We start from the raw sequence: 26,295 nt of genomic DNA, 5'->3' as shown, positions 1-26,295 counted from the left end.
TGTTACACAATTTTTACACTACTACTATTAACCCGGTTTATAATGGCCAGAACGTTTCATATTCGTTGTGTTTTAATACACCTTGTGGTATATTTATGATATAACCGAAACCATGAGACTATTTCGGAGAAAAACTTACGTGTAAGAATTTATTTTTTCTCCTTCAATCAGGTCTATTTAAAATCTTATTCTTACCTGTACATTGATTCAAAGGGGTCAGAGGGGTGGACTTTCCAGTGCTAGGCTCAACAAGATACCGGACTGTTATGAAGTGTATCCAATGAATTAAATAACACTATTTAATATATATATATATATATATATATAGTGATGTTATTCTAAAATCTTTTTTGTAAAGTTTTTAAGCATTTTGTGGTGACTTGGAAACTCTAACCAATAGCACTAAGTTTAATATTACCCATCAAAAGTTACAAACCTCCAATAATTTGTCTGATTTTCGGAAAATGGGGAAAGAAACCCCCAAAAGTCAGGCGATCTTAGCGAAAATCACATCATGAGATTTAGCATTAATGAGAACCCTATTTTAGAAGTTTCAAGCTCCTCCCTAGAAAAATATGGTATTTTGCTTTCTTTTTTTTCATTTTTTTTTACGAAAAGAAAAATCAAGGGTGCGCATTAATTTGTTTTCCCTAGACGTGACTATATCAAACCGATTATCTTAGAAGATTAGGAGACGTTTGAGTTGAACGGAATATTAAAAGTTCTTGTGTCATTCTTAGTGACCAAAAACATTGGAGGCCAAATAGCCCCCTCTCAGAGCCCTTTTTCTCTAATAGTATCTGATCAAAATTTATAAATAGCCGTTGATTCAGCATAGATGAAAGGTCCGATAACTATACCTCTTGGGATGATATGAAACTCTACAGCCCCTGGGGAAAGGGGATGTCAGCTATGCAATTTGCCCCTTGTTTACGTATAGTATTTTTGTTGGGAGATGCACTTAAATTGGTCGGGGAAAATTTTCCGTAGCGGAGAGGATATACGGACATTTCTTGAATGGGGACTTTCCATGCACTAGGGGGGAAATCCTCCTTCAATGAGGCAAATCCTTGGCACAATTTAAAAAGAAATCAGGAACTAAATAAAAAACAGGAAAATTCAAATGAAAGTGATGAAAAATTTTTCAGGGGGTAGGATCCGAGGAATTTTCAGTGAGGACGGAAATGTCCAAGGATAATTTTATGGGAGGGGGATTTAAGCACGATTAGGTTGTTTATGGAGAACTTTTAGTGGGGAAGGTAGAATGACCATAGGGTATTCAACTTTAAATGATGAATTTGAGTATCTCTTATTATTATCAGACTTCTTGTTCTCTTTTAGAAATCAGACCATCCTGATTTCAAAAACGGTATTTAGAATAAAGTGGTCAGGAAAGGAGGAGGGGGCTTTCCAGTGATAGTCTCGACAATATAATGTATGTAAACAGCGTGAGAGCTTGGGATTCGTTGAAAGGTTTAACGTTCGTTAAAGGGTTGAAGGTTCAAAGGGGAACTTGAGGTTCGTTGAAGGTTCATTTGGGCTCATCATCTAGGCTGGTCAACTATCGATAGTAGATCTTGATTTGAAATACAGATGTTTGACTCTATTGAACTAAGCATAATAATTGGTATGATTAGAGTGCTTAAGATTAAGACAGTCACTGGAAAGAAAGTTCCATTATAGAAAGTGTTTTAATATATTATTTAAAATAGGGATTAAAAATAGCAAGACTACTTCATTCGAAACACTTTCATAGTTCATTCCTGTAAATTTCTACCTCCCTCTACGCTCACATAATTATTCGATTTTTGGAAAACGTATGGAAGGCTTTGACAGTTTTTGAAACGCTCACCAAGTTTTACCTATCTAAGGGACCTAATTTTTAGTAAAATATTCTAAGCATGGCGCAGTGTTCTACTTACCATGTTGTCACGCCTCCCTTCTCGTCAGGAGCATACGCAGTAGAAGGAATGAGGCTATCAAGAATTTCTCACAATACTAAAAAAAATTAGCTGCCTATCTGTTAGCCAGTACACACTTGAGAATTTGGATCTGCTTGTGCAGGGTTGAAACAACTGAGACGCTTGGGAGATAGATAGGATATATTTTGAGCTGTATATTTGCAAATTAGGGGTGTTTGGGGGGGGATGAAGGATAGCGGGGCTGAATGCAAAATGTAACTCAACCTAACTAAAATACCAACTAAATATTTATTAAAATGCAGCTACAATGTAGTTTTCCACTGAGCCGAAGCTAATTGTCTCCGTATACAAACAGCAATAAACCGGTTATTGTCTGATTTTATAGATTCAAAATCTCGAGTGTGTGCTGGCTAACAGATAAGAAGCCAATAACAACTGACTAACATTAGTCTACAGACCTGCTGACGAATAAAAACAAGAGCTTAGAGCTCATATGGCACTTGTGACGAGGTCGGAAGAGCCAAGAGCTCATATGGTATGAGCTCTACCAAAATTCCAAGAATCAATACATTGATTTAAAAGGAAAATCAGATGCTTAATGCCAGTCGGGATTTAAAATAATATTTCTGAGTCAGGAGGTCCTTCTAAATATCAAAATTCATTAGATACGATCACCCACTCGTAAGTTAAAAATACCTCAATTTTTCTAATTTTTCCTCTCCCTTCAGCCCCCCAGATGGTTGAATCGGCGAAAACGACTTTATCAATTCAATTTGTGTGGCTCCCTGACACGCCAACCAATTTTCATCGTCCTAGCACGTCCAGAAGCTCCAAACTCGCCAAAGCACTGAACCATACCCCCTAACTCCTCCAAAGAGAGCGGATCCAGTCTGGTTAACTTACTCACGTATTTACGACATTTGCTTATTCTATCCACCAAGTTATATCCCGATGAAAGTGTTTTCCAAGATTTCCGATTTCCCCTTCCAACTCCCAATGTCAACAGATCTGGTCGGGATTTGAAATAAGAACTTTGAGACATGAGTTCCTTCTAAATATCAAATTTCATTAAGATCCGGTTACCTGTTCTTAAGTTAAATCTAGCTCAATTTTTCTAATTTTTCCAAATTAACAACCCTCAGCTCCCCCAAAGAAAACGGATCCGTTCCAATTATGTCAATAACGTATCTACAACTTGTGCTTATTCTTCCAATCAAGTTTCATATCGATCCCTCCACTCTAAGCGTTTTCCAAGATTTTTGTTCTCCAACCCTCTATGTCCCCGGATCCGATCCGAATTAAAAATGGAGCATCTGAGACATAAGATCCTTCTATGCATCAAGTTTCATTAAGATATGATTACCCATTTGTATGATACCTCGATTTTCACGTTTTCCGAGAATTCCGGTTTCCCCCTCCAACTCTCCCCAATGTCACCGGATCTGGTCGGGATTTAAAATCAGAGTTCAAAAGCACAAGATCCTTCTAAATATCAAATTTCATTAAGGTCTGATCACCCGTTCGTAAGTTAAAAATACCTCATTTTTTGTAATTTTTCCGAATTAATCCCTCCCCCCAAACTCCACCAAGGAGAGCGGATCCGTTCAGGTTATGTCAATCACGTACCTATGACTTGTGCTTATTTTTCCCACCAAGTTTCATTCCTATCCCTCCACTCTAAGTGTGTTCCAAGATTTTAGGCTCCCCCAACTCCCCCCAATGTCACCAGATCTGGTCGGGATTTAAAAAATGAGCTCTGAGACACGATATCCTTCCAAAAATCAAATTTCATTAAGATCTGGTCACTCCCTCATAAGTTAAAAATACTTCATTTTTTCTATTTTTTCCGAATTAATTGGAAAATTCCACTTGGTTAATACCAAGTGCCATAAAAAAGGTGTATCTGCTAGCTTCTGTCCTTCCCCCAATGGGCTTAAATAAAATCAAAGTTATTTGAACTTCAGAAGAATGCACAATTCAAAATTATGCAATTTACCGTTACTTTTTACGTGCCAGATTTATATGACTTAAATTTTTTTACAACTAGGGACCGTATGGCTATCATAATAAGTCTTAAAACGTCACTTAATTTTGGACCATTTCAAGCACCTGTTAATCATTGCAACTCCGGTAGGGACAGATCTTCGGTACACAGCAGTCGGTCGTTCACTTGGCATTTTGCTCTGATATGTGATTCAATCTAATATGGATTTTAAGATGATACTTTAGTAAGGGGGCAATGGTGAGATAATTTTGAATAGATGTATATTTATGTCTTTGTGTTAAAAATGAAGAGTCAGTAATACTTGAACACAGGGGGATCCTCTCATTCTCCTACCTGGGCTAAAACCTCTGTATGTCTATGAATGTAGCCAGGAAGCAGAAAACCCGTTACCCTCAAAGTGAGGGTAACACTTTGTTTGATCATCTCTGAGCTAAGCACTATAATATCCAAATTCTTTCTCTATTACGCTCAGAAAATTTCTGTTTACCAGGTAATTTTCAAACTCTTGGGGTAAATTCTTCCCGTCGAATTGACATCCCTGGCAAGTGTAGAGGCAGGAACATCCTATTCTAATTATCGGTTGCTTATAATAAACTTAGATTGCCCTGTTAATTGTTAATCAGATACTGTTTTAGGTTTGAATCATTATAGGACTTTTTTCCGCTCTTCTAAAGTTTTAATTCAGCTCTATACTTTTCTTTGGAAAATTTGCTTTCGAAAATTTTCACAAGAAAATTTTCTTGTGAAATTAATATCGTAAAAAGACGAAATATAAAGTACTTTGTGCAAGCGTAATTGCGCCGTTAAATGAGAGAGAAAAAAAACAACAATTCTTTCGGCTAGTCAATTTACGAACTGGTGCGATTCAACTATACAAGGGGAAAATAACATGACTACTAAGTATCAGGTTCAAAATATCAATATTATAAAACAGCTCAAAATAGGGATGAAACCTTTTTATTGACAGTGAACATATATAAAATTTAACTGGATATTTCGAACACATATACAGTGTTCATCATCACCAGTAAAACTTTACTGCTGATGATGAACACTGTATATGTGTTCGAAATATCCAGTTAAATAATTTTATATCTATTCACTGTCAATAAAAAGGTTTCATCCTTATTTTGAACTGTTTTACTTTCGTCATGGAAAGGCAGTGTGGTCTTCGAAGTTGTCTATATCAATATTTTTAGTTCAATGTCTTACTAGGGCCATTCTCAAAATTCAATTGACCTGTTCTAGCAACCTGAATTGTTCACTTGACCTGCAGGGTGGCCACTCACAGTACAAAATTGACCTAGGTCAGAACTTCTAAGAATAATAATGATGCCATTGATGTTCACTCACCTTGTCAAACTGTTAACCTTCATTTTGACACTTTTTCTGGTTAAAGGATCTCTAATTCCAGAAAGAAAAAAAAATATATATATATGTTTTAATGACACCGGTAAGGGAAGCGAATCTTACCTAAGTCATGACTTATATAGATCTTTTCTTTACACCAGAAAATGTTGGTTTGCTAATTTTCAAAAGTATATGGACAAGCTATTCATCGTTTTAATCAATTCGTGGTAACGAACTGTAGTAAGGAGCGACCCGGCTCAATAGTAACCAAAACTCTAAAAAATGGGATTTTGATACATATAGCTACATCAAAAGAATTGCAGTTTAACGCTGATTTTAAATATATAAGTTTCATTAAGTTTAATCTTACACATCAAAAGTTAAGAGCCTGAGAAAATTTTCCTTATTTTGGAAAATAGGAAAAAAAAAACCTAAAAGTCATAGAATCTTAACAAAAATCACACCATCAGATTCAGCGTATCAGAGACACCTATTGTAGAAATTTCAAGCTCCTATCTACAAAAATGTGGAATTTTGTTTTTTTTTTTTTTGCCAGAAGGCAGATCACGGATGCGTGTTTATTTGTTTGTTTGTTTTTTGTTTTTTTTTCCCAGGGGTGATCGTATCGACCCAGTGGTCCTAGAATCTTGCGAGAGGGCTTATTCTAATGTAAATGAAAAGTTCTAGTGCCCTTTTTAAGTGACCAAAAAAAATTGGAGGTCACCTAGCCCCCTCCCACGTTAATTATTTTCCCAAAGTCATCGGATCAAAATTCTGAGATAGCCATTTTATTCACCATTATTTAATGGTGTTAATTATTTAAAAGAAAACAATGAAAAAATAAATATGAAAAAGTTTTTTCAGCTGAAAGTAAGAAGCAGAATTTAAACTTAAAACGAACATAAATTATTACGCATACGATGGGCTCACCTCCTCCTAATACCTCGCTCTTTACGCTAAAGTATTTTTAGTTTTAATTATTCATCTGCAGAGAGCCAAAATCAAAACATGCATTGATTCAAAAACGTTCAGAAATTAAATTTAAAAAAAAAACAAGTTTTTTTAATGGAAAGTAAGGAGCGACATTAAAACTTAAGACGAACAGAAATTACTTCGTATGTGAAAGTGGCTGCTTCCTCATCAACACCCAGCTCTTTACGCTAAAAGTTTTTACTGTTTTAAAAAGTAGAGTTAAAAGAAAGAGTCAAACTTTAGCGTAAAGAGCCGGGCGTTGATGAGGAAGCAGTCACTTTCACATACGAAGTAATTTCTGTTCGTTTTAAGTTTTAATGCCGCTCCTTACTTTCCGTTAAAGAACTTGTTTTTTTTTTATTAATGAAGATATAAGATAATAGTGGTTTCTATAATAGCAGCCACTAACCATAGTAACATAAAATGCTCTCTGATTGGTTACCTGAAAATAATCCACCACTACGATTCAGTTTTATATTCCTATGTCCCCAGGCTCTTTGCATCCCTCCTCCTCAAGATTTGGAAAAATATATTTTCTGAAATGTACCTCCTTAGATATCTAAAAATAAATATCACCCCTTCTCCCTATATTTTCATGAATTGACGCTCCTGTGGTGACATGGGGATACCAAAGGAAAAAATTCCCACAGAGTACAGTCTTCAGCTAGGCCTGGCAAATGCCCCTATTAAGGTTTTTTTTTTCACTATTAAGACTAAGTTACTGGCTTTTTGTTTTCTCTTTTTTGTATTTTGTTTTGTCATTTTAAAACGTTTTACTTGTTTTCAAAGCAAAAATCACTAAAATTAATCAAAATCTTAATGACAACATTTGCCAGGCTTGGCTGAAGACTGTAGTCTGTGGATATTTCTTCCTTTGGTATCCCCATGTCACCACAGTAGCAACAATTCATGAAAATATAGGGAAAAGGGGTATTATTTTTTTTTCAGTTTAACACGAGACAAGACAAAGACAAGTTACAGATTGTATGGGGATTTGGGCTATACATTTGCACATAAAGGAGGGGGGAGGGGAAAGCATTTAGACTATTTGAAGTAAGAAAACAAAGTTTTCTTAACAATATGGAAAATGATTGTACCTAGCACACTTTGCATGCAGACCCGCTATACTTTACCTCCCCCCTAATGTGCAAATTTATAGCCCAAATTTGTTTCTCAAGTAATGAAAAAACTAACGAAAAAATCAGTTTGTTCTCGAGTTTTACACAGCGTAAACTTGAGTGAGTGGCCGTAATACAACAAGTACCAAAAGTCTTCCCCCTACGAAAATTCAAAAGCAAAACTCAAATAAAATTCTCAAATTTGGAAAGCGTTATTTTTTCCGCGGGGCGTATTTTCCGCTGGGGGTTATTTTCAACGGGTGGTGTATTTTTCAAGGTTTTTTTTCCGTGGGGGGATCTATCGTCGTAGACGACGACCACCCATGATTTAACCCTTAAAAATGACTATCACAAACTTTTAGAAAAGCGATTCGACCTAGTTTTCTAATTTATTCAATGACTTAAAGGTAAGCCTACGGTTGTCACCTTGTAGATGTTCATACTAATCACTTATTTAATCGACGGCTGATTACTCACAAATGGCTGAATACAAAGCTGTAGGCATAAGGAGTGTATTTACTTAATTAAACTGATTTTTCGGCCAGCTCCTAAATTTGACTCAAATTATTAGCTGATGGGTTCCATTTAGTTATGAATCAGTACCGCTTTATCTGTGCTTTAGTCAAATAGTATCTATATTTCTGTTCCAACTGCAATTTCAGAGGAATGATTTACGGATCTTGGGACTGCTAGTAAGTAACAGAGAGGTTTTCATAACAGTATATGATTTAAGTAAATCCGATTAATCTGACCTTATACTAGTTAAATCTGATCTGCCTAAGTTAAATTAGTTAAAATGCTCCATTTCTCGGGAGATTCTTTCAAAGTAGATATTTTCACATGTGAACTATATTATTATTTGAAAACAAATATTTAGGCCTAATCTATTGTATTCCCGAAGGAAGGGTCTCTTTTTCAGAATTTAATGGTAGTAAAGAATTGTTTGGGGGCTGTATAGCACCATTTTTCTGATAATTTTTAAATATAGTCCTGTATGTGTTTCCGTGGGCATATCACAGCTAGAGCTATCGCTGACACACAAAAACAAGAGGAAATGAGCTGTTCATTAATTTCTGTTTATTTTATCTCTTGATTTTACTAGCTTCAAGTCCTGTGTATTAATTGTAGCTCAAATATTTATCCCATTCAAATTGATATTTTTATAAGAAATATGAAGCCTTTACATTATCTTACTCCAAAGATTAAGACTGCTTAGATTCTAGACATTAAAAGATTTTCGGATTCTGCGGAGTGATAAATGGGTAGGAAGCCTAGGACCAGCCTAAGAAGTTTTCTAATCAATATACAGGGCTAAGATTGTTTCTCCAGGTTCTCCAGTGCTAAACAACGCGAGTTTGTTGAAACATACCTGTGTGCAGCTGAGGCTTTTTCGCTTCCGCCTATCAATCACTCGCAATAAGAGTCTTGTACTGTTTACTTGGAAGTGGGCAAAAGTGGGTGAAGATTTTTATTTAGGAAATATCAATTATTAGTTGATGAAAGTTTTAGTTTTTATTCAATGATAATAACTGCATGATAAAACTATTATATTATGTTTAACCACACGTCATGTAGGAAAAGAATTTGATTCCCATTAGACACAAACGTCTTTAAGCCAGTGGTGTCAATCCACGACGAATCAGAGGTGGTAATTTTTATATCTAGGAGTGGGTTAAATTTCGGGTCTTTGTATGCTTCAATAGAAATACGGAAAAAGATATTTTTCTAATAAATTACCCTAAAAAAGATATTTTCCAAAATATAGCGGTGAGGCTAGGAAATCCCGAGAGCACAGTTCCCCTCTTCCCAATTGACATCATTAATTTAAGCAACGGTGGTCTTAGGCATAGAAATGTTTAGAACCCCGGCCCCAAAAAATTTCATTGGATAGATCTCAGGGTTCTAGTGGAAGGGGCCAAAATTCTAGACTACCTCCATTCTTACAAATTTTAAATAAGATCCCTTCTATTTGGCTTGTGCTCTGCCATTGCCTTTTTCGTATCATAATCTGTTGCCACTCTGGAAAAGATGGGCTTTATAATGAAACGCAGTGTATCTGTTTGCCCTAGATTGAAAAGCTATGATTTAAAACATCTATTTTACACTGTTTTTTCAGTTGCAGTGCAGAAGATTGTAGCAGCCGAAAGAGTATGAAATCAGATACAAGCCTTTACGATGGATGTGGTGGTATCCGGGGTAGAAGCATCTCACCCCTGATAATAACCAGACAAGTAAGTATTAATCAGATTGCTTTATTTTCCAGGTGTCTTATCTACCTTGAATCTCATGATATAATTCCTGATCTAGAGATATTTGAAAGTTGAGTTAGAATAGAGAATATCGAACCCACTCTCTTGAACTCTTGACTATTATTTTATTTTTAACGATTTTCCTTTGCAAGTTTTCTTTTAACATGTGTGATCTACTACTGGACTCTGGACAAGAACAAGTAGGAAAAGTGTACAGGTATCTTTACCAGGATGCTAAAGATCTTCTAGTAGATTTTGTTGTTTCTTGCCCAAGCCCCTCTAGGTCTCAGACAACTTAAACAGCTCGTGCAAATCCCTCTTCTTGTCTTACTGTAGAAGGACAACAAAGTTAATATCATCATCTATTACCTGGATAGTCGACAACGACTCGTGAATTTTCAACTGCGCTTTCTCTATTCTAAACTACGCTTCCCCAATTTCTCAAAAATAGATGCTGGGTAAATAGCCAGCTCATAGTTTACGAATTCTTAGTCGTGGGAGTTTATCTTTTCTTTCAACAAACTCTCCGCAAAAGCCAAGAAGTATTTCGCCTTGCTATTACACGGATAAGTTAACCAAATGAAGTGGAGCTAGAAGAGATCATGTTAGTCTTCAACGTTTTTACCTTCCAGAAACCACCAGTGAGTAGATAGGTGAGAAACTGGCCGTGTTGTATTCTCTGTAAATTCAAATGCCTAATCTTTGCCCAGGGGTTGCACTACTTCAAATCAAGACAGCACCTCTCTTACTGCTTTTCGCCTGTTTTTAGTCATGTCGGTAGAGAGACTTGTATAAAGCATAACAACTAAATACAAGTCCTGGATCCCTAGAATGTAATTTGAGGTTTATGGTATCTTGCTCTGCTGTAAGGGAAGTACATGCAGGTAATTCCGTACAGGTAGCACAGGTTCCAGTACAGGTAGGTAGTACAGTAAATACAGGGAAGTAAGTGTACTCCACTGAAAAAAAAACCCTCTTATGTAGTGTTTTTTTTTTAGCCCTAGGTGATGTAATTATTTCTAAGATTTGTAAGAAAAACGAAGTACGGAATTGCTTCACAATCAGGTACTTTTCATTTTTTGAAATTTTGTTCTTCAGTTCGCCATGGAATATTGAAAGAGGGGCTGTGTTTTCAGGAAATCAGGAGATGTAGTCAGAGAGTCACGTTTATATCCAACAACAAAGTATAGGGAGCAGAAACGACGAGAAAGTTGCTTTTTGTGGCTCTGGCAATGGCGTTACCTGCATTCAAATATGATGATGTGTCACAAGGTCAGGAGGGTCAATAATAATTGCCAAGTTTTAATTTGGCCTACTTTAAATTTATTTTAAAACTAAAGCTGTAAATAAAGGTATTTTTGGGGTTTGTGTTGATATATGAAATTCAAAGAAAAAAAATTGCAAAGAAGAATAAAACACACCAGGTACAGGAAAGGCAAAAAGCAGAGAAGTCTCTCCGTTTTGCTCTCTGAAAAAGGAAAGAAGTATTTGGCCTAGTTATTGCAGAAGTAAGTTAACAGAATGAAGTGGAGATAGAAGGGATCCTGTTAATCCCCAACATTTTGAGATTTACAAGGAGCTGGTAGTGTTATATTCTCTGTAAATACAAGTCTTTACACAGGTGTTGCACTGCTTTAAATCAAGATAGCCCCCTGTTGCTGCTTTTCGCCAGTCTCTAGTCATTTTGGTAAGAAAATTCGTATGAAGAATAACAATCATATACAAATGCTAGATGATTCTATATGGTGTTATCTTGACATGCTGCTACAGCAAATGAACGGAACAAAGTGTGTATCACTGAAAAAGATATGTTACGTATTATTCTGTTCTAGCTTTCGGTGATACAATTATTTCTCAGATATGTCAAAAAGGAAGAACAGCTTCAGAAGGTATTTTTTCATGTTATAAAAGCTTTTTCTTCAGATCTCCACAGAACATTGGAAGAAGAGCTAAGTTTTCAGAATCAATGCCACGTTTATGTCCAATAGCAAAGTGTAGGGAACAGGAACGACGAGAAAGTGCATTTTTGGGGCTCGGGCAACGGCTTTACCAGAAGTCAAATATGATGCTGCGCCACAAGGTCAGGAGGGTAAAAAAGAACTGCCAAGTTTTAACTTGGCTTAAAAATTGCACGAAAGAATAAAAAGGACCAGGTACCGTAATGTTCTCAGATCGATACTTAAGAAGTTTGAAGCTTACTAAAAAATAATCAGAAGTAGCCTAGACCAAGTTTCAGCTACAGGCTACAAGAAAAAAAGCTTTTAGAACGGATCAAAAATTTGATTACATACATTTTTCTTGCGTTTATAACCTTTAGATTTTTTTTCGGGGGGGGGGGGGTCAAACCTGAGACTCTCCTGGATACGGCCTTGTATCACAATTTAGGTAAACATAGTGAAAAATCAGCATAATCGTAAATACTGTATAATCATAAAAAATACATTCGTTTTTTAAACCTGTTTTGCACCTTTCTAAGGTTAAAAAGTCCTCTTTTCCTCTTCAGAAGAAAACTTTAATGTCATATTTTGTCCTAGCTGCTGGCACTGTAATTATTTCAAAGACGAGTCAAAAATCAAAGCAGAAAAGCTAATCTGTTTTTAACAACTTAATTTCCTGATAATTTATTTTACATCAATCAAATTTTGCTCCAACTGCCAATGGTGCTAACCTTTGCAGAGCCATAACTCTACTTTAGGTTATCTTCGTCTGAGACAAACTAGTCATAGCGCTAGACCAGCTAGGCCAATATCCTTTGGACACTCCTTGATCATCCTATCTTATTCATATGAATCCCAAGGAAAATTATTTGTAATCTCAGGAAACCAGTTACTTGATACTTTATCTTTACCAAACGGATTAATATATTAATTTATTCCCTCATTTAGGAGAGAAGACCTCCCGTGTACAGTGTGGAAGATTACGCAGCGTTTCTGCAGAAACTTTGCAAGCTTCCTCCTGCACAGTTTTACGCCGTTGTCATAGAGAAGAACAAGAAAAATAATGAAAATAAAGAGATATGGAAAAACAATGAAAATTTGGAAATGATATCCAGACAACCAGCAAGTGTGTCAGAACTTTTGTATAAGTTGAAGCTTGACCTGAAATCGGCATATTCAAGGTAACAATGCACTGATAAAATTAATAGGAACCTTTCTCAAAAGACAGTAGTTTTTCTGATCTTGTATTTTAAAGGACTTTATTTCTGGTTGCAAAAGATTTTAATTCAGCTCTTTACTTTTCTTTAAAGAATAATTTTAACAAAATAAATCACGTTTAGTTCGTTTTTTAATTCATATAGTTTTATTTTTGGTATACTGGTAATATTTATAAATTTATTTGGCTTCAGTGCTTGAACTTCCATTGGTTGTCACTCCTAAGGGCAAAGGCTCAAAGGGCAAACATGCTTGGTGGACCGGAGATACAGGATTTTTTAGCTGCACAGTCCATCAAAACTTGGAAGTTCTCCTGCTCTTCCTCCATTGCTTCTCCTACGCAACGTGGAAATTTCAATTCCATGTCCCGAGCTGTTCTCGATATTTTGCAGACATGCTATTTTGACAATCTTGATGCACATAGTGTATTTTGACTTAGTTATTTCCACTCGACGAAGACAGATATCAACATATATTCACCCTTCCCCATCCCAAAATCTTCCCTGAAAGTTTTAACTTGATAACTCAAGCGATTGATAACTTAAGTCGAGATATTGCTGACGCATAGTTTTGACGGCATGGAAACGCATGTTGTCTTTTGATGGACCTTGTTATTTATGTGTACAGATTATAAGTCCCATAAAAACGCTACTGCTAAAGAATATGTGGACCAGAGCCAAAAAAATTTTACCCCCTTTCCCCTCTCCCCCAACACGAAGATTTGCTGTCCACTTTTTCTATTTCCTTCAATCTATTTCAAAACAGTGTCTTTAAGTTTTAGCTTTTACGCCTCAAGCCGTTTTCAAGATACTGAATATATAAAATCTGGATGACCTGGATACATTCATTGTCCTTCTGTTTACCTCTACCCCTCCCCTAAATCAAAATATAAGGCTCACTTAATCTACCTAAGTCCCGAAAATTACCCGAAAGTTTCCACTTCATCCTCAAAGCCATTTGAAATATATTGCAGATAATTTTAAAACTGTGGCACACATATTGTCTTTAGATTTACACAGGTAAGAGTTTCATCTTTATAGTGTAACCTTGAGAAACTTTTTGATTCTTGGCCTAGTGAACGACCTGTATGAGCCCAAAGCTGATTAAAAGGTTCTAAAATTTTCAATTCCAAGTTGAATGACCCTCGTTCCAAGTTTCCACGTAAACCCATTCAAAAGGAAGGGATCGGATAATTTGGTACGCTTAATTGTCTTTGTTCGGCCGTGTTTTGAGGGGAAGATATTTATGTCTATTTTTTTCCTCTGCATTTGGCACCCCTTAGCCCGAAAACTTCAATATATTCGTTTCAAGCCAATCAGGGAAAAACTTTGGGGCACTTTCTTAGCCCCAATATAGGAGTAGGGGTCACACTCATGATTTTTTCTCTGGTACATCAAGTACCTCCTAACCCATAGGCTTACAGTTATAGGTTTCAAACTGATCAGAAACCAAAAGTTTTGACCTGTTGATAGGACCATTATCCTTTTCAGACAAAATACTTTATCCTTTATACCATTCCCGGATGCGTATTTATTGGATCTTCCGACTATTCGAACAAAACAGCAATCTTATATGAGCCCTTATTCAAGTTCTAATGAGTAACATTCCATTAAAAGTGGTAGGGAAAAAGTTCTTGGTCCGTTCTAGGGAGAACCATTTTTTTCTTCATTTTTTATATTTTCCTTCTGCATTAAGGTCTCCTTAGTCCAAAGACTGGAGCAGACAGGTTTCTGGTCGATTGGATTTTTTTTTATTCTTTTTCTCATACCCCTTTTTATTATAAGTGGGCTTACAATTTGTTGGTGTATTATGCTCGTCATGGCCCAAGGACCTGTGGCTGTAAGTTTCAAAATGAGCAGGAGCAGAAAGTTGTTTATACCATTTTCAGGTCCCATCCCACAAAAAACGTTTGATTTTTCTGATTCAGGGAACAATACCTGGAAGTTCCAATCTGCTCACCCATCCAACATCAAATAATGCATCTTTTTTCATTTATAAACTCATGTTTAAACAATGCCAATTTGCCTTGAAAGTTTCAATCTAATACACAAAGCCGTTCCTGAGATATTGCTGATTGGTTATTTTGACAACCCGGTTTTACATAGTGTGTTTTGGTTTTGTTCAAAAACCCCCTTAACATTCCCTGAAAGTTCCTCCTTAATGCCCTTTGTGGATACCCAAGCTCAAACATGCCCCTCTTTCCTAATAACAAAATCTTCGTGTAAACAACGGGCAATTTGCAAAAACTAAAGGCCTTGCCCTAAAGGTTTTTTTTTTGGGGGGGAGGCTCATACAATTCTTTAAAGCATAATTGTTAGACCTTTAAACTGTTTTCAAGAAAAATGATAATGTTAAAATTTCGATCGGATGTCTTTGGTGCGAGGGCAGCTAAAAGCAGTGTTTGAGGGCGGTGGTTGTCTTCCAATCAATTATGACTCTTAAAAAGAGCACTGGTATTTTTGATTTCCAATCAATTGAGCCCCAATTGATTTTCTACGAAAGCTCATTCCATACGAAGTGTCCTGGGGGGGGGATAATACATTGAAGCATTATCGTCCTTTACTTAGTACTATTGCGCTGCCTAAGTAAAGTGGTTGCCATGTCAGTATATGTAACCTCTTCGATTCATCTGATAATCATATTAATTTTATTGTTTTCGTTTATTGAATCTGAATAATAAACCAGCAAAACTATGGTGATTGGCGTCATGATTTTACCAAGTACAGGCCCCCACCCACGCACTTGAAGCCTCTTGACCTGCGGCCCAGATTAAAGTCAACGTAACAAAAATGAATATAAAATTTTTGTGATATGTTTAAAAAAACTTAAGGCCCCCCCCAAAAAAAATTCCCGGATAAATTCTTGATATAAGGTACTTCGTCTTATCTCTTCAACCTAGTTAGATAATCTGGTTTTGCGGACCAGCTAATAGAGCTTCTTAGGGTATATTATATTAGAAAGAAAGTAGACATAATTGACAGTTAACAAAGTAGACATTGTCACGTGAATGAAAATGTTGAGTACATCGTACATTTCAAAGCAATCATCATAATCTTAAGCAATAACTTATTTTTTTATTTAATTTCTGAGCGTTTTTGAATTAATGCAGGTTTTGAATTTGGCTCACTGAAAATGAATAATTAAAACGAAATTTGCACATTAATTTTGCTTTTTTTTAAACTAATAATAACCTTATAATAACCTAAGTTTGATTTTTGTTCCAGTTATTTAAGAATGACTCCTGAATCAAAACAGGATGTTTAATTAGAATAATAAACTCTTTTAAATGTTTAGCGTCAAGATCGGGGCATTGACGAGGGGACGAATCCCCTCTTACGTAATAATTTCTGTTCATTTTAAGTTTTAATGTTACTCCTTACTTTCAGTTGAAAAAACTTGTTTTTTATTTAATTTCTGATTTTTTTTTAAATAAGCTCACAACATGCAGCCCTTCCTCCGGGGACTCTGGAGGATTAAGTCGTCCTCAAAGACAGTTATTAGATATTTTGACTAATCTGAACAAAATAGCTATCTCAAAATTTTTATCCGGTGACTTTGGGGGGAAAATGTGCATGAGAGAGGGCCTAGTTGTCCTCCAATTTTTTGGTCTCTTAAAAACAGCACTTGAACTTTTAATTTACGTTTGAATAAGCTCTCTGGCAAAGTTCTAGGACCACCGGGTCGGTACGAACACCCATGGGAATTAAAAAAAAAACTAAACACGTATATGTAATTTTTCTTTTGGAAAAAGTACAACATTCCGCGTCTGTGCAGATAGGATCTTGAACCCTCTGCAGTAGGGTTCTCTGATACGCTGAATCTGATGGTGTGATTTTCATTTAGGGGGGTTTCCTCCTGTTTTGAAAATAAGGTAAGTTTTCCCAGGTTTGTAACTTTTGATGGGTAGGACTAAGCTTGGTGAAACTTATATTCAAAATCAACGTAAAAATCCAATTATTTTGATGTATCTATTGGTATCAAAACTACGTTTTTTTTAGTTTTGGTTACTATTGAGCCGGGTCGCGAACTGTTTGATAATTTCGATTTAATACTTTTTAGGATTGTATCATTATCTTGAGGCAGTAAACCTAGTAAATATTTCCAAAATTATCTATTATAGGAATTAGATGCACCTTCTTTTTGCAAACTTTAGATTTGTCCAAATTTACCTACAAAAGGAGATTACAACAAATGTTTACATTCCCATCTTCCTTTAACCCTTAAAACATTGCTTAAAGTCACTTTAGTATCTTCATAGACTAAATGGTAAATATTATTATTTTCATTCAAACATGAACCAGCTAGAAATACACTCCGTAAAAATGTTTGTAAGTAAATTTGTTGTATATTTTTAATTCAAATAAATTTATATTTTTAAAAAAGATCCCTCTTTGTTTTAACCCATGTCATGCATGAATAAAAATTGTTATATAAAATCACACTGAATAAAAAAATTTCTTTTTCTATTCAGCTTAACCCTTTAAAAAATATGCTGAATCACTAGGCCTCATTATAGTATGTCAAAATTCAGGATCAACCAAGCAAAATAAATTTTTTTTAAATCAGAATGCATCTGTTTCTGAGGCGACGTGTCACGATCTAAGATTAATTGCTGCTACTAATTTAGATTGAATAAAAAGATAAAAATGGTAATTGTTCAGAAGCTTTAAATCAGGTTTGAATAATAAATGCTGACTGTTTTCGTGCAAGATTTTGGGTAGAGGAAGCAGCTGTTTTTCATCTTTTCAAGACTGCATCTGTCTATCGTTTGCTAGAGAATATAACTGTCACACGTTCACTAACTAAAGAACCTGTTTGGACAGGGACGTTAGCAGGAGAAGGCGGTTCGAAGTCCATCCCCTCCCCCAAATAAATCCTAAATTTAATTGAACATCTGAGTCAAATAAAGTGTGTTTTTATTTTATCTCCCTCCCTTTCCCGAAAAAATTTCAGTTTACGTGTCTCCTGTCGGAAGATATGAGTAGAAAAACGTATACTCTCTGGTGAGCACTTAAAATAGTACGATAATAATTTTACAAAGAAATACTTGCTTCACTTCACACGTGGTCCCTATCGAGATTTACGGACATTTACAGATTAGATAGAGTAAGGTTTCTGATTATCTATCTGAGCAACTATCAACAGCAACGTTGACCGTTTAAAATAAACACATATGCAGGGGATATTGGGATTTGGACCGTCTGAAATCTAATTTCTTTTCCGTAAATTTTATATAATTTTCACATACATTTGAAGCATTTTGGTTTTACAATTTTTCTAAATACCCTAGAAATTCCTCCTTCCAAAAAATCTATGCGCCCCCGTGTGTTGCTGAAGCATCTTCAATCATGGTTATGTCGTTACCAGAGGTGGAGACGTGGACGTGCGAGTGATTGCTGAGGAAGGGGCGCAGGATGCATGTAGTCACCATTAAAAAGTGAACTTTAAGGGTTAATGCCCATTACAATAACCATTAAGAAGTGGAATGCTTTAAGCAAAGTCGAATGCTTTGACCAGAAGGAAATCTGACCGCGAATTACCAACTTGATGGAAGTGATGAAATACGTGGGAACAAGGGGTAATTAGAGTAAAGCCAAGACAAATAGTCTCTGTGAGGGGCAAAGCTGACGTAACTTTTTCAGAGTTGTATAAAAATAATTACTTCCACCTCTTGATGATAGTCTGTCATCCATCCTAGGGCAGTACTAAGGCAAATAGGCATACAGTAAAAGTACTTCCAATAGTCTATTAGTTTTGTGAGTCATTTGAAGGCAATTGGAGATCAAAAAATGATTCAAAGATTCATGAATGAGCATATCCACAGGACTTGCAGGCAAGTGGGCGACTGAGATTGTCCATATTATATGAGCTTTACCTACTGGGAAAGCCTAACGGAATTGCAGTGGGGGGTGACCAAGATTTTTTGGTTGACTCATAACAGACAATGTCCACTGGACTTGTAAGTAAAACGAGGGACTGAGATATTTTCAAACACTCTGAGTTTTGCTTATTGGGAAAGCGTAGCAGAATCGCAGTGGGGCAACCAAAGATTTAGGTTGACCTGATGACTGACAATGTCCACTGGACCGAGAAATCTAAAAGGTGATCTGTCAGAAATAAAATTCATACAGCAATCGTATGGATTTTTTAACTTATATTTATTCCGAGAGAAGTTACAAATCGAAGGCGTGACCTGGACATAATTTAACACTTATACTAGTTCGCGTAATTGTTTCAAGGAACTCACTTTTTAGGACAAAAAGTAGAACTTTTTTTTCACAAGTTCCTCTTAACCACTACCCTCAACCATCCCGACCACATACATGCTTCCAAGGAGAAAAATAGTAAGATATGACTAAAAATTAGTACATTAGAAACTATCCCTCTCGCTTAATGTACTGTGCAGAATGTTTCAAAATTTTTTCCCCTTTAAGTAGATATTATTTAGGATAAAATATATCGAAACTTTTAAAGGATTTAACGTCTGTTTTCTAGGAAAGACTAAAACAGTAAAAGAAAGATACACTCTTCACAGGTATGATTCTATTCCTAAACGCTCATTAAGCTTAGTTTCGTATAATACAGTTGTAAGTTAGAAGAGAAATCAAACAATACATATATATATATATAGTTATACAATAGACTGAAAATCTTTTTTTCGATTAGTTTTTGCTAAAACAAAAGAATTCTAATGAACATCCAGGGTGTTAAAAAATATTGGAACATTACTTGGACGATTTATTGGACGAACAAGCTAATAAATTTGGTGAAAATTCACTATAAAACTGCGATATTGATTGTCACTAGATCAGCCTTTCACTAAAGAAAAATAGTCCATGGAACACCAACCTTTACCAAGGATATTATCTGTTGGCAACCCAGATTATCGGTGAAAAATACTTAGTATTTACTAGTTTTAAAACCAAATTTGGTCCTTGGTAATTTACTGACGTCCGCAAAAACAAGATTTGGAAAAGTTTTGAAAACATAGACTTTGGCCAGCTATTAGCTCTAAGGACATAATAGGCTGACCACTGAAATTAACAAATCTTCTCGTGTAGCCCAGAAATGTTGGAGATCGCCTGTTGATGCTGTAAGCGCGTTGAACATATCTAAACTCAAGGATGCCACCGGGAAATTTTGCCAGAAATGGAGAGCAAGGGTAGTTTTTCAATTATTAGCTTTGATGGTAATAAACCGAAACTCCTTAAATGGTTTATTACGCTGTAGAATCTTTATTGAAATGAAAGTGGAGCCCAGGTCTCAAAGTGAGGCTTTCATTGTATCTTTTTTTACAAGGGACGTGTATTTTCAATACTTTAATTTGAAAGTACTGTCCAATTTCAAAAAACGGTGTTTACTATTTTTTTTCTAATCTACTAGTTTCAAATCCGAACTCTTCCACACTTGAGTTTTTATTAAACTTCGCTGTTTTCCTTTTTAAGTGATTCTTGTTTTCTTTGATTTCCTTTTTACTCGTCCTTTTTATTTCAGCTTTGCTAAGGAATTTGTATCATATCCATGCGATGGTGTCACTGTATTACTAGACATCTTGCGGCTGATTCAATTGAGTCAAGCGGAAATATCAGGTAAGCAATGAGCAAGATCTGCTTTTATTTTAAAACTCTTAATTCTACACTTTTTAAAGTCTTTGAATCCATGAAAAGTTTTAGGATACTCTTTATTTCAATGATCTTGCAAAGAGCAATAGCTCACAATGTGGTATAAAACTAGCATAGTCTATTCTTGAGCCTTGACTCAGTTTGGTACATCTGCCTAAAATTCAAATAAATGGATTAAGGATCTGCATGAACTTTGGGCTTCTATGGGGCTGAAGCCGCTCTGACCATCATTGTGTTACATGTTAATTAACCATCCCTTTTCACATGCTCTAAAAGTTTCAGTTCATTTCCCGTAGGTATTTCTGAGATACCACAGATCCAATATTTTGACAACCTCCAATGCACATAGTGTCTTTTGATTTAGTTCAAAAACTCCTCGATATGCTCTGAAAGTCATAGCTTAATACACTTAGCTGTTCTTGATATACTGCATATATATCCTTTTGACCATTTGGGTGCACATAGTGCCTTTTGATTCAGCTCAACTTCCCCTTAAATTACCTGAAATTTTCAACTTAATACCCTCAGATATATATGAAAAATATTGCAGATACGCTACTTTGATAACCTGGATGCACAGTTACTTTTGATTTCATTCAACATTCCACTCGACTTGTCCTGGAAGGTTCAACTTAATAAACTTAGCCACTCTTTAGATATTGGAGATACGGCCTTTGAAAAGCATGGATCGATGTATTGTCTGTTGATTTAGTTAAAATTCCCCAATAAAATCCTGGAATATGCTAGAGACGCTCTTTTGACAGTCTGGATACGCACAGTGTCTTTTGATTTAATTTTACGTCCTCTTTAGCATCCCCTGAGAGTTTTAGCTTAATATCCTGTTATTAAGATATTGTATATATTTGCCATTTCGACAAACTGGATGCTCTTAGACTCTTTTGGTTTAGTACAATAGTTGTAGTGAAAGTAGTTCAATAGCCGCAGCAGTCAGAATCGCAACAGTAGTATTAGTAGCAGTCGCAGTCGTAATTAGTCCTGTCGCCGAGGAATTCCAGGGGGGGTCAAGTCATCTCCAATGTCAGATTTATTGGACCTTTTGACTATTTTGAACAAAATAGTTATCTCAAAATTTTGATCGGATCATATAGAAAGGTTTATATAGAGTGATCGTATAAACTTGGGAGGGGGGTTCATTGGATTGGTAATCAGAAGTTCTAGTTTTCTTTTTAAGATTCAGAGTGATTGAAGGGTGGATACCCCTCCGCCACACCTCGTATTTTCCTGAAATGCATCTGATAGAAATTTTGAGATTGTCATTTATTGTCGTAGAAACTTCGAAAAAACCTCATTCGATTGAAAATTTAAAGGGCTAGTGCCCTTTTTTATTGTTCAAATGGGATTGGAGGGGAACAAGCCTCCCCCCTCACGTTCATCAATTCCCAAAACGCAACAAATCAAAATATTTAGATAACCATTTTGTTCAGCATAGTTGAAAGAGCTGGAAATTATGTCTTTGACCACCCCTATATCTTGTCAAGACCAGAACGTAATTTGCACTCAACTGAAAAAAATGGTAGTTGACTGTCATTTGGTACACATGTATTGGTATTTAATAATTTTTTTTTATTTGTTAAAGTTTAGAAAGTTAAAACACTTTAAACGTAATTAATCAACTTTTAAGAGTCAATAGTGAATGGAGGGACGTAAGACCCCCCCCCCCCCCCAAGTCAATCATTCCCCAAAACATATCCAATAAAAATTAAAAGAGAGTTTTTTTCTTCAGCATTGTTGAATGGTCCAGTATTGGGGATGCCAACATCCCACAGTCTTCAGGACAGGGGCTGTAAGTTGGGCAATTCGTTCATTGTTTACACATAGTATATATTATTGAGACAGGTATGCATGTTTAAACTTTACTTTCCAAGAAGACGAAGGGTATTCAGATGAGTCTTTCGGAGAATGTTGAGGGGAGTGTTGAACTTAATCAAAACACGTTATGTGTATACGGATTGTCAAAAGGTTAAAACACAGGAGTAACTGAGTATATTAATTGAGAAAATTCAGGAAATGACAAGGGAGAAGATCAAAAGGGAATATTTGCATGCTATCAATACTACTACAACTACCACGACTACTACTACCACACTAATCCATTTACAGTATTAAGGGGATATTTGAACTAAATCAAAAGACGCTATGTGCATGCACATTGTCAAAATGGCGTATCTCAAGAGTTGATTTGGGTACTAGGTTGAAACTTTCAGAGAATACTTAAAGGGGAAGATCATATCACCAAAAGGCAATGTGTCCACACTACTGCTAATACTACTGTCATTGCTACACTTACTACTACTGCAACTACTTCAATTGCAACCACATGTAGGGTTAAGAGCAATGAGATGAAAATTTCAAGAAGTATATAACATACAGGTTATCAAAGAACATATCAGTGATTTCATAGCAATGGCAAATTGTATTAAGTTGAAACTTCCAGGACTTGATGAGAGGGATGTTCAACTGATTAAAAGGCAATAGATTAGTACTACTGCTGCTATTAGTACTACCGCTATTCAATCCTATTTCTAGTAATATTAATACCACTACTATGACTATTATGACAACTATGCCCAAGGGAAAGAAAGTGAACTTTTCAAGAAATTTTGAGGGGGGAGGATGAATCAGAACACACCCTCTGTATGCAGGTCGTCAAAAGGGTGTGACAGTAATATCTTAGAAACAGTTAGGTTTGTGAAGTTGAAACTAGCAGGGCTTGTTGTAAGGGATGTTGAACTAACCAAAAGAAAATATTTCCATCTTAATGCTTCTGCTTCTACTCATACTGTTGCTACTCTTACTATTATTACTACCTCTATTACTGCTACTGCCACTAAAGCTTAGGCTAATACAATTAATTCTACTGCTGCTACTACTACTACTGCTGTTAAAACTATGAACATTCAGGTGACAAATTTGGGATATACAGAAACTGTATGTAACTAGATCAAAACACACCATGCCCACGCAGGTTGTCAAGCGGACGCATCAGAAATGCTTCAGGAATGGCCAATGGTATGTATTAAGCTGAAACTTTCAGCGTGTGTTGAAGGGGATCTTAAAGAAACCAAAGCTGCTATGCCCATACTGCTACTAATGCTGCTAGAACTATTGCTACTGTGCAAGCTAAGAGTATTAAGATTAAGCTTTTAAGATATATATAGGTGGATATTGAACTAATTAAGTAAAAATAAAAACTACGAGCATGTGGATTTTCAAAAAGGTGACAAAGCAATATCTGAAGAACAACTTATATTATTAATTTAGACCTTTAAGGGCAGGTAATTAAGCCCCTTCATTTTCCAAACACATCCTGTCAAAATTTTGAGACAGTCATTTTGTGCAGCACAGTAGAACGGTCCAGCGCAACTATGTCTTTAGGGCTGTTAGGACTGTCAACCCCCCCCCACAATTATGCAATTGACCCATTATGATTTAAAAATGAATGTTACTTTAAAATAAATCAAAGGCATTGTGTTTAAGGTTTCCAATAACACACCTCAGCAATACATTGAGAACGACTGGGGGTAATAGGTTGAAACTTTTGGGGATACAACTATTACTACTTCTTCTCTTACAATTTAAATAAATAAAAGAGTGTAAGTGTATCCAGTTTGTCATAGAGTATAGATAAAATCTTTTGGGACTGATATTAATTTTTGTTTTTCGGGTCAACTTAAGGAGTTTTAAAATTAAATTAAAAAATACTGTCTGTATCAGGATTTAAAAATACTGAAAAAGTTTCTGCAACATACAAATAGCAACCCAAGCTATTGATATTTGTAGAAAAAACTGAAAAGATATAAAATATTATTTTTTTCCATGAAAAAGACTATGTCAATAAAAAACGAACAGAAATTAATAAAAAAAAAACTTTTTCCACAAAACAAGTTTTTCAATGAAAAGTAAAGAGCTCCATTAAGCCAAAAATGAGCAGAAATAAAGTCAAATAGTATTCCCAGCATAAAACTACCACAAATCACTATAAATAAATAAATGAAATTCAAAACGAACAGAAAATACAATAAATAGCTGAGTCAAACTCAAAACGGGCAAAAATTAACATGTGTAGGGCTGATAACCCCATGCCTTTTCAAGACCAGAATATAATTTGCGCTTTACTGAAAACAAAATACGTTTTAAATGTTTTTAATTTTTCATTTTTATAAATAAAAAGTTTTCGTCTTTTTTTTCAGTAAAGCGCTAATTATGTTCTGGTCTTGAGAAGGCAGGGGGGTTATCGGCCCTACGCGTGTTAATTTTTGCTCCGTTTTGAGTTTGACTCAGCTATTTTTTGTAATTTCTGTTCGCTTTGAGTTTCATTTATTTATGATGGTGATTTGGGGTAGTTTTACGCATGGTATATTATTTGACTTTATTTCTGCTTATTTTTGGCTAAGTGGAGTTCTTTACTTTTCTTCGAAAAACTTGTTTTATAGAAAAATTGTTTTTTAAAAATTATTTAATAAACAAGAGATTATTTTATCTACAGCGTTTCAGTTTTTTTTCGAATAAATCCCTTTGCATAAATAGAATCAGAAACCTTGTAAGATTCAAAACCCATGGGCTGAGAAATAATGCACTAAAATTTTACCAGCGCTTTACCTGGCTGGATAGAAAAAGGGCACTACAAGTTTTGTATACAAAAACTTAAGATATAAGTCAGATAGAAAATTTTTAATACTAATGGCAGTGCATTGTAGGTGTCACGCCTAAACGTCGTGCTTGTGACATACCCGACTTCCGTGATAATTGTCGAAAACTCCTGATAACTCCTGATAATCTGTTCCCAAAAAGAGGTATCAGCTGGGCAGTATGAATCAGAAGGTTTAAATTTCGAACATACACAGTTATATCCGTTTGAAAACGAATTTGGTAATTATTTCGAAGTTTTGTGAATATTACGGGCGATCTTTAAACGTGACGGTGACGATATGGCACATCTTTTGTGTTTTTGATGGGTGATTAATTACTATGGTTTAATATTGCATGAAACTCATTATAAATTTTTTGTACTTATTTTGTTTAGAGTCCACACAACCGTTAAGATCACTTAACCGTAGACCCAAAAAATAAACATCAGATGTTTATTGTCTAATTAGTTTTGGTCTAGTTTTTTGTCCCTTAATTTATATGTAAAAATTTACTTTGAAGTTTTTAGGGCTCCTTATGCTACTATAATTGAAAGGACAGTGACTCATTAGCCCATATTCGTCAGAATAAGGCTCTTAAACACCAGACATATTGAGACTGCTTTTATTATTTTTGTTTTTGGCTCAGATGAGACGTTTTAATTAATTTTACCAAAAACAAAATAAAACGCATAAGCCAAAATTCACCATAATGTTGCCTATTTTTATACGGATAATTAATACATTATAACACATCCCACCAGGTAAATATATGCCAAATAGAAGAGATTAACTATAAGCTTTTCGTAGATACGTTCTGGGACTATACTGGATATGTGGGACGTAGAAAAAAAACGAATAAACACAGAAAAAATACAAGAAATCACTTTTGTTTGGTTTCTTAATTAGTCTTATTATTGGTTTCTTCGTTTTGTCCAGTGTCAAAAACTAAATTAATTTGATTACTATACTACTAACAACTCAGTGCAGCACCAAGCCACCGAGGCCAATACAGCTACTCACGCTCTTCCTCCATCCCAATCTATTCAAAGCCTCCCTCTTTACACCCTCCCAAGAAGCTCTCATTTCCCTTAAATCTTTCCTTACGAATCCTTCTACTCCATTCGGGGACGACGTGCTTTTTGTTAGGCCCTAGACGGTTGCCCAACAAGAACAATCTTTAGCAATATGCCACTCTTCATCCACAGAATGTGTCCTAGCCATCTTGTACTTTCTGTAATTATAACCATAGAAAGCGA

At 35.5% G+C, this 26,295-nt stretch overlaps 1 protein-coding gene across 3 annotated transcripts in view; it reads left to right on the top strand.

The window, feature by feature from the left end:
• The window catches only part of LOC136026076 (uncharacterized), a 134,696-nt gene that overhangs the window by 70,439 nt on the left and 37,962 nt on the right, over positions 1-26,295 (top strand). For 2 of the 3 annotated variants that reach the window (XM_065702269.1, XM_065702270.1), the window contains 3 exons: positions 9,484-9,598; positions 12,502-12,734; positions 20,263-20,357. In XM_065702269.1, coding sequence (XP_065558341.1) covers positions 9,484-9,598; positions 12,502-12,734; positions 20,263-20,357 — 443 coding nt within the window. Of the gene's footprint in view, positions 1-4,057; positions 4,165-9,483; positions 9,599-12,501; positions 12,735-20,262; positions 20,358-26,295 lie in introns of those variants that run through there. The other variant, XM_065702271.1, reaches the window with a different exon arrangement.

This window comes from Artemia franciscana, chromosome 4 (assembly GCF_032884065.1).
Source record: "Artemia franciscana chromosome 4, ASM3288406v1, whole genome shotgun sequence".
In the NCBI taxonomy this organism is placed as follows: Eukaryota; Metazoa; Arthropoda; class Branchiopoda; order Anostraca; family Artemiidae; genus Artemia; species Artemia franciscana.
The sequence above is the reverse complement of the archived record's forward strand: the minus strand, read 5'-3'. Positions and strand labels throughout refer to the sequence as shown.